Source organism: Salvelinus namaycush, chromosome 8 (genome assembly GCF_016432855.1).
Source record: "Salvelinus namaycush isolate Seneca chromosome 8, SaNama_1.0, whole genome shotgun sequence".
In the NCBI taxonomy this organism is placed as follows: Eukaryota; Metazoa; Chordata; class Actinopteri; order Salmoniformes; family Salmonidae; genus Salvelinus; species Salvelinus namaycush.
The window spans coordinates 6,281,160-6,291,001 of NC_052314.1; the positions used below are offsets into that span (position 1 = coordinate 6,281,160).

General features: G+C 41.0%; 1 protein-coding gene across 2 annotated transcripts in view; it reads left to right on the forward strand.

Annotated features, from left to right (window-relative positions):
* The first annotated feature begins 3,203 nt into the window (after positions 1-3,203).
* LOC120052340 (ubiquitin-conjugating enzyme E2 Q2-like) overlaps positions 3,204-9,842 on the forward strand; it is a 38,433-nt gene continuing 31,794 nt past the window's right edge. For both annotated transcript variants that reach the window (XM_038999192.1, XM_038999193.1), the window contains exons 1-2: positions 3,204-3,379; positions 5,627-5,731. In XM_038999192.1, the coding sequence (XP_038855120.1) occupies positions 3,221-3,379; positions 5,627-5,731 (264 nt within the window). In that variant the 5' untranslated portion in view covers positions 3,204-3,220. The remainder of the gene's footprint in view (positions 3,380-5,626; positions 5,732-9,842) is intronic.

A 9,842-nucleotide genomic window follows, 5' to 3' on the forward strand; every position in this document is an offset into this window, starting at 1 on the left:
CATAGAGGAAGACGGTCCCATAGAGGAAGACGGTTTCAGATGCGCCAAGGTGGAAAGTTTATGATGACCGTCCACATGACCAGATGCCCCTCCTAGACGCAATGAATGCCGGTTGTCTGGAAATCCCTGCAGAGGACTGACAAACGTGAATGAACCACGGAAGGAGATTTCTTTCCTCGCTGCATTGCAATCGAGGAAATGTGATGATGGTGAAAACGTGTGGCCTCGATCGACAACAACAAAATGGAATGAATGTGATCTATACTGTATTTGTGTTGCCTGTTTGACATTGCTGTATTTTTGCGGTGATTTGATAGCTTGGTGTATTTAATTCGTATCCTCTGTGTATACTGTGCAGCGTCAGAGAATGTGTGAAGGACAAAATGGGGGAAAAAGTAAAATAAAGCCTTTTGTTTCTGGATATTCATGCTCTTGTGTGACATTCTTTCTGCATTGGTTTTCTTTGGTAGAATAGTTTTGGGAAATGAGTATAAAGCCCATGCTGTTATAATACAGTGCATTCGGAAAGTAATCAGACCCCTTGACTTTTTCAACATTTTGTTACGTTACAGCCTTATTCTAAAAACTGATTAAATTCTTATTTTATATCATGAATCAACACACAATTGCCCATAACGCAAAAACAGGTTTTTAGAAATGTTTGCAAATTTATAAAAAATGTTAAACAGAAATACCTTATTTACATAATAATTCAGATCCTTTGCTATGAGACTCGAAATTGAGCTCAGGTGCATCCTGTTTCCATTGATCATCCTTGATGTTTCTACAACTTGATCGAAGTCCACCTGTGGTAAATTCAATTGATTCAAATTCAATTCCAAACTTCTTCCATTTAAGGATGATGGAGGCCACTGTGTTCTTGGGGACCTTCAATGCTGCAGAAATGTTTTGGTATCCTTCCCCAGATCTGTGCCTCAACACAATCCTGTTTTGGAGCTCTTTGGACAATTCCTTCGACCTCATGGCTTGGTTTTTGCTCTGACATGCACTGTCAACTGTGGGACCTTATATAGACAGGTGTGTACCTTTTCAAATTATGTCCAACCAATTAAATTTACCACAGGTGGTCCTTGAGATGTTGTAGAAACATCTGAAGGATGATCAATGGAAACAGGATGCACCTTAGCTCAATTTCGAGTCTCATAGCAAAGGGTCTGAATACTTATGTAAATAAGGTATTTCTGTTTTTATTTGTGATAAATTAGCACAAAGTTCTAAAAAGCAGTTTTCGCTTTGTCATTGAGGTATTGTGATGTCATTACGAGGTATTGTGATGTCATTATGAGGTATTGCGATGTCATTATGAAGTATTGTGTGTAGATTGATGAAGGAAAAAATGATTTAATACATTTTAGAATAAGGCTGTAACGTAACAAAATGTTGAAAAAGTCAAGGGCTTTGAAAACTTTCTGAGTGCACTGTACATTTACTTTTACTTTCTTAGCTACAGTTTACATATCTCCCTGGCATATTACATCATTTAAGCACCAGCATACCAGACATTTTTGGACTCAAGTTGTTGTGCTGTGCTCACTTGAATAGGATGGTGGCGTGACGGTCCTTCTTGTGGGCAAATTGTGGTCATCAAACTTTGTCAAAGTCTGGCATTCTCTGGATTTATGGTGCTTTCAAGACAACTGGGAACTCAGAAAAAACAAGGTTGAATCATGACGTCAGTGATCTTCAGGTCGGAGCTCTAGATAGATGCCCGACTGAGTTCCTGACCTGAATTCTGAGTTGGATGACCGTTCAAAACGTATTTTCCCCGTCGGAGCTAATTTTTTTCAGTTGTCTTGAACTCACTGAAGTCTGAGATTTCTCAGTTCTGAGTTTCGGAGCCTCCATCCTACTAAACTACACTGTAACAGTTACAGACCCATACAGCTATGGAGGATCCATCCTACTAAACTACACTGTAACAGTTACAGACCCATACAGCTATGGAGGATCCATCCTACTAAACTACACTGTAGCAGTTACAGACCCATACAGCTACGGAGCCTCCATCCTACTAAACTACACTGTAACAGTTACAGACCCATACAGCTACGGAGGAGCTGGGGGGGGGTGCGAGTAGTATGGGGGGGTGCGAGTAGTATGGGTAGCCATTTGACTAGATGTTCAGGAGTCTTATGGCTTGGGGGTAGAAGCTGTTTAGAAGCCTCTTGGACCTAGACTTGGCGCTCCGGTACTGCTTGCCATGTGGTAGCAGAGAGAACAGTTTATGACTTGGGTGGCTGGAGTCTTTGACAATTTTTAGGGCCTTCCTCTGACACCGCCTGGTATAGAGGTCCAGGATGGCAGGAAGCTTGGTCCCAGTGATGTATTAGGCTGTTCGTACTACCCTCTGTAGTGCCTAGCAATCGGAGGCCGAGCAGTTGCCATACCAGGCAGTGATGCAACCAGTCAGGATGCTCTCGATGGTGCAGCTGTAGAACCTTTTGAGGATCTGAGGACCCATTTTCAGTCTCCTGAGGGGGAATAGGTTTTGTCGTGCCCGCTTCGCGACTGTCATGGTGCGCTTGGACCATGTTCGTTTGTTGGTGATATGGACACCAAGGCACTTGAAGCTCTCAACCTGCTCCACTGCAGCCCCGTCGATGAGAATGCTGGCATGCTTGGTCCTCATTTTCCTGTAGTCCACAATCATCTCCTTTATTTTGATCACGTTGAGGGAGAGGTTGTTGTCCTGGCACTACACGGCCAGGTCTCTGATCTCCTCCCTATAGACTGTCTCATTGTTGTCAGTGATCAGGCCACTGTTGTGTCATTGGCAGTATTGTGAATAATCACAATACTGGTATGATGACAATACTTAGCAGAGGAATTTAGTTTATCAGATAGGACTGTGAACCTGATGCCCTTTCAGGATGGTGCTGAGATATGTCTTCTCAATATGTTTGTGTCCTGCACTGGCTCAGCATTGAGCAAAAAAAACACATTCGACAATGTTTTTTATTTATTTTATTTGTTTACATCATTTGATATCTATAATCAATTGTAACCATACATGAATCTATTTGACCTGCTATGTATTCAGAAACATAGGATTTTTATGATATTCCATTTCCCACCCAGCACTGCACTCTTTTGTTGTGCTCTCACGCTACGGTGCGAGATCCAGTCCCGACTGCGCGGTCGCAATATGCCTCAACTTGTCCCCTCCCCCGCCGACTGCCTGGCTTGAGATGAGTGGAAGATGTCGGTTTCGGGTCTGAAGGCCGAATTGAAGTTTTTGGAGTCAATTTTTGACCCAAACCACGAACGTTTCAGAATTATCGATTGGAAGCCTGATGAGCTTAGTTGTCAGTTTAATGTAACCGGTGAAAAACTCCTGATTATACATTGCAACATCACGGTAAGAAAGAAGCTAACGTTAGCTAGCCTGTTAGCACAGGACGAGAGATAAACATGACGAATTTGGAATTTTCAACGCGAACATACAATTTGTGTCACAAATCAGCTAGCTAACTAGATCATTAAAATATGAATGTGTTCAGAATTCAGTTTGTTTATACTTTATTAACGGGATATATGTTCAGCTATTGTTAGCTATGCTATTTAGCAAACAACAAACAAGCTCATATGTGTAAACGTTTAGTTAGTTGGTTGTTATAGACTAGCTAGCTAGTGTTAGCTTGTTGGCTAATGCGTCTGAGAAAAAAAACTAAAATACATTTGACCCTCAACCAACCTAGCTGTTAATTGTAGCTTATTTTGTAGCTTATTTTTTTGCTTATACAATAAGACAAGGCAACGTGACATGTGAACACAATTGCTGACTAATGCGGAATAGTCCTGTGTGAAAATGGTTGTTTAGTATTAGCTAGGTAGCTAATTGATGTCGTAACAACTCGGATGAGCTAGCGGCCAACAAATAAAACATCAGGACATAACATTACAAGTCACCACACGTGACGTCGTGACTAGATGGTTACTGCGTGTTGTATAGCTATGGATGTTTTCTGAATGTGATCTATCATTTCTTTATTCTGAAGTAGCTCCAGCTATCTAGCTAATCAAATAGTATTGGCCGTGTATACATATTTTGCAGATGTTATTGCAGGTGCAGCGAAATTGTTTGTTTCTATCTCCAACAGTGTAGCAATACCTAACAATACAAATCCAAAGAATAAAAATAAATACATTAAGAAATGTCAGTTAAACAGTTATTTATGTTTTGTAGATGTAGCTACACTGAACAAAAATATAAATGCAACATGTAAAGTGACGGTCCCGTGTTTCATGAGCTGAAATAAGATCCCAGACATTTTTCATACTCATTAAAATGTTATTTCTCTTAAATGTTATGCACAAATTTGTTTACATATTCCTTTTAGTGAGCATGTATCCTTTGCCAAGATAATACATCCACCTGACAGGTGTTGCATATCAAGAAGGTGATTAAACAGCAGGATCATTACACAGGTGCACCTTATGCTGGGGGCAATAAAAGGCCACCCTAAAATGTGTAGTTTTGTCACACAACACAATGCCACAGATGTCTCAAGTTTTGAGGGAGCGTGCAATTGGCATGCTGACTTCAGGAAATTCTACCAGAGCTGTTGAGAGATAACTTAATGTTAATTTCTCTACCATAAGCCGCCTCCAACGTCATTTTAGAGAATTTGACAGTATGTCTAACCGGCCTCACAACCACAGGACCACATGTAACCAGCCCAGGACCTCCACATCCGGCTTCTTCACCTGCGGGATTGTCTGAGACCAGCTACCCTGACGGCTGATGAAACTGTAGGTTTGCTCAACCAAAGAATTTCCGCACAAACTGTCAGAAACCGTCTCAGAGAAGCTCATCTGCATGGTCGTCGTCCTCACCAGGGTCTTGACCTGACTGCAGTTCGGCGTCGTAACCGATTTCAGTGGGCAAATGCTCACCTTCGATGGCAAAATGGCACGCTGGAGAAGTGTGCTCTTCACAGATGAATCCCAGTTTCAACTGTACTTGGCAGACAGTGTTGTGTGGGCAAGCGGTTTACTGACGTCAACATTGTGAACAGAGTACCCCATGGTGGGGGTGAGGGTATGGACAGGTACAAGCTAAGGACAACGAACACAATTACATTTTATTGATGGCAATTTGAATGCACAGAGATACCGTGACGAGATCCTGAGGCCCATTGTCGTGCCATTCATCCACCCGCCATCACCTTATGTTTCAGCATGATAATGCACGGCAGCATGTCACAAGGATCTTTACGCAGTTCTTGGAAGCTGAAAATGTCCCATTTCTTCTATGGCATGCATACTCACCAGATGTGATCTGTCTAGCATGTTTTTTTTTTAAGGTATCTGTAACCAACAGATTCCTGTCTGTATTCCCAGTCATGTGAAATCCATAGATTAGGGCCTAATTCATTTATTTAAATTGACTGGTTTCCTTATGAACTGTAACTCAATTTAAAATCTTTGAAGTTGTTGTGTTTCTATATTTCCGTTCAGTGTAGATGGATGGCTGGATGGTGTGTCAGTTCAGCACTGTTCCATTACAGCTTTTCCTAGTAATGATGTGATCAACTGGTCACCACCTCTCTCCTGTTTTTCTCTCTCCCTTTCTCCCGTTTTTCTCTCTCCCTCTCGTTCCCAGGAGTCATACCCTTCTATACCTCCAATCTGGTTTGTTGACTCTGATGACCCAAGTCTGACAGAGGTGTTGGAGCGCCTGGAAGATGTCAGAAAGGGCACCTCTCTGGTAAGTCACTCACCTGTGTGTGTGTGTGTGTGTAGACTCTGGACTTCCCTCTTTACACCAACATAAAATGTGCTGCAGGATGTAGCTACCAGCTCTCATGAAAGGCATAGGCCCTAATAGCACGTACAAAATTGGTTGCTAAGTTATTGTAAAAAGGGTCAGTTAACACTATACAGTGCCTTCAGAAAGTATTCACACCCCTTGACTTTTTCCACATTTTGTTACAGCCTGAATATAACATTTTATTAAATTTAGATTTTGTGCCACTGATCTACACACAATGTCCGACAATGTCAAAGTGGAATGTTGTTTTTAGAAATTAATTTAAAAAAATTAGGGTCTTAACCTGTACTGCTCTGGCGTTCCGCCAGCGGAACTCCTCCCACATTCCACTGAAAAGGCAGAGCGCGAAATTCAAAATATATTTTTTAGAAATATTTAACTTTCACACATTAACAAGTCCAATACAGCAAATGAAAGGTACACATCTTGTGAATCCAGCCAACATGTCCAATTTTTAAAATGTTTTACAGCGAAAACAGCACGTATATTTATGTTAGCTCACCACCAAATACAAAAAAGGACAGACATTTTTCACAGCACAGGTAGCATGCACAAAGCCAACCTAACTAACCAAGAACCAACCAAACTAACCAACAAACAACTTCATCAGATGACAGTCTTATAACATGTTATTCAATAAATCTATGTTTTGTTCGAAAAATGTGCATATTTCAAGTATAAATCATAGTTTACATTGCAGCTACAATCAGAAATTGCACTGAAAGCAGACAGAATAATTACAGACACCAACGCCAAATACCTAAATACTCATCATAAAACATTTCTGAAAAATACATAGTGTACAGCAAATGAAAGACAGGCATCTTGTGATTCCAGCCAATATTTCCGATTTATTAAGTGTTTTACAGCGAAAACACAATATAGCGTTATATTAGCTTACCACAATAGCCAGAAACACAAGCCATTTCCCAGCAGCAAAAGTTAGCGATCGTAACAAACCAGTAAAAGATATATAATTTTTGACTAACCTTGATAAGGTTCATCAGATGACAGTCCTATAACATCAGGTTATACATACACTTATGTTTTGTTCGAAAATGTGCATATTTAGAGCTGAAATCAGTGGTTATACGTTGTGCTAACGTAGCTACTTTTTCCCACAACGTCCGGATTTTTTTCTGACACACATATTCTGACCAAATAGCTATTCATAAACATAACTAAAAAATACATGTTGTATAGGAAATGATAGATACACTAGTTCTTAATGCAATCGCCGTGTTAGAATTCTAAAAATAACTTCATTACGACATCCAGCTTAGGTATAGCGAGAGAGTACCCAAAAGCTGGGCGCAAACGACTAGTTCACATGTTCGACAGATATATGAAATAGCATCATAAAATGGGTCCTACTTTTGCTGATCTTCCATCAGAATGTTGTACAAGGTGTCCTTTGTCAAGAACAATCGTTGTTTGGATTTAGAACGTCCTTTTTCCCTCTTGAATTAGCAAGCGCACTAGCCAAGTGGCGCGAAGCTCTCCTTTCTGAACAAAGGCACACAACGCAACACGCCTAACGTCCCGAATAAATTAAAAAAATCTAATAAAACTATATTGAAAAAACATACTTTACGATGATATTGTCACATGTATCAAATAAAATCAAAGTCGGAGATAGTAGTCGCCTATAACGAAAGCTTTTCAGAAGGCAATTCCAGGTCCAACCTCGTGCCTTCCTGAAAACAGGAAATGGGTGACACGTCATTCCAAGAGGATTTATTCCATCTCAGACCAAGATAAACACCCCATTTCTTCTCTCACTGCCTCTTGACATCCAGGGGAAGGTGTATGACCTGCATGTATACTAATACGTATCATGCCCATTTATAGGCAGGACCTAGAAGAGAGCATCGATTTCAGATTTTCCACTTCCTGGTCAGGAAGTTTGTGCCAAATGAGTTCTGTTTTACTCACAGATATAATTCAAACGGTTTTAGAAACTAGAGAGTGTTTTCTATCCAATAGTAATAATAATATGCATATTGTACGAGCAAGAATTGAATACGAGGCTGTTTAAATTGGGCACGTTTTTCCCCCAAAGTGAAAACAGCGCCCTCTGTCCTTTAGTATTCAACCCCTTTGTTATGGGAAGCCTAAATAAGTTCAGGAGTAAAAATATGCTTAAGTTGCATGGACTATGGGTGCTGCAGATTACTGAGAATTTAAGATAAAGCTAATTTTCTCACACATTTCAAACAGACAGCTCAAAAACAAAGAACAAATGACAATTACAAGTTAACTTACTTTTAAAGAGCATAACCTCGTCTTTAATATGACACCACATTCATGTCATTAGGAATAACACAAATTTTGTCTTTGTGTAAAGACACTATCAAAAAACTATTTACTCAAAAAAATATACCGTGCAACACATATTAGAGATCCCTTCAGTCATCTCTAACTCCTCTTCCTCCCTGCCTTCAGTCATCTCTAACTCCTCTTCCTCCCGGCCTTCAGTCATCTCTAACTCCTCTTCCTCCCGGCCTTCAGTCATCTCTAACTCCTCTTCCTCCCGGCCTTCAGTCATCTCTAACTCCTCTTCCTCCCGGCCTTCAGTCATCTCTAACTCCTCTTCCTCCCGGCCTTCAGTCATCTCTAACTCCTCTTCCTCCCGGCCTTCAGTCATCTCTAACTCCTCTTCCTCCCGGCCTTCAGTCATCTCTAACTCCTCTTCCTCCCGGCCTTCAGTCATCTCTAACTCCTCTTCCTCCCGGCCTTCAGTCATCTCTAACTCCTCTTCCTCCCGGCCTTCAGTCATCTCTAACTCCTCTTCCTCCCGGCCTTCAGTCATCTCTAACTCCTCTTCCTCCCGGCCTTCAGTCATCTCTAACTCCTCTTCCTCCCGGCCTTCAGTCATCTCTAACTCCTCTTCCTCCCGGCCTTCAGTCATCTCTAACTCCTCTTCCTCCCGGCCTTCAGTCATCTCTAACTCCTCTTCCTCCCGGCCTTCAGTCATCTCTAACTCCTCTTCCTCCCGGCCTTCAGTCATCTCTAACTCCTCTTCCTCCCGGCCTTCAGTCATCTCTAACTCCTCTTCCTCCCGGCCTTCAGTCATCTCTAACTCCTCTTCCTCACGGCCTTCAGTCATCTCTAACTCCTCTTCCTCCCGGCCTTTTGCTGACTCTCCACATCAGTTTCCCTGACTTCCACTGACCTAGAGGAACAGAGTAACATGGGAGAGGAGAGAAGCAATAAATAGGATACAGTTGTGGTCAGGAACATAATCTCTCTCTCTCGCTCCCTCTTACACGGTCTTTGTCTTCCTTCCTTCCTCATTCTTTTTCTTAACCATACACATACTCTCTTCCTAAAAAGGGCTTTATGTAATAAATTGTGACCGTTACGCGCCTCCCATTTCCCCCTCGTGCGCTCTCTCGCTCTCGCTCTCTTTTTCTCTCTCTCTCTCTCTCCTCTCTCAAATTTTCAAATTCAAGCTGCTTTATTGGCATGAAAAACATTGTGTCAATATTGCCAAAGCAACAATGTATACAATATACATTGAAATAAAATGATAAACAATGACAAATAATAATATAGAATGGCAGTAAATAATAATACAAAATTAAATATAAAAATAGTAACAATAAAATGGTAACAGTCAATAATCGAATGTAATGTAATAAAAAAATGAAACTATAACTAACTTAACTAAATAACGGTCATCTTCACCATTACATCGGTACTACAACTACTACCATCATTACCACTACTACCACCACCACCATCATTAAACTGCTATCATTACCATTACCACCCATACCATTACTACTTGGAATGATAAACAACAATAATAACAGTAATAACAATAATAGTAATAATAAGTTACTGCTTACTATGCAGATGTTATTATTCAGTGTCTCTCAGGCTATGGCAGGCAAATACATATTTGGCTGCAAGAGGAGCCATTGCTCCTTCGCCCATGAGTATTTTTAGTTTTTCCTCTGGGTTTAACCTCTTATGGCTGCAAGTCCGAGGTCGGTACACCTATGACAACATCCCCCACCCCCCCCCACACTGATTAGCATCG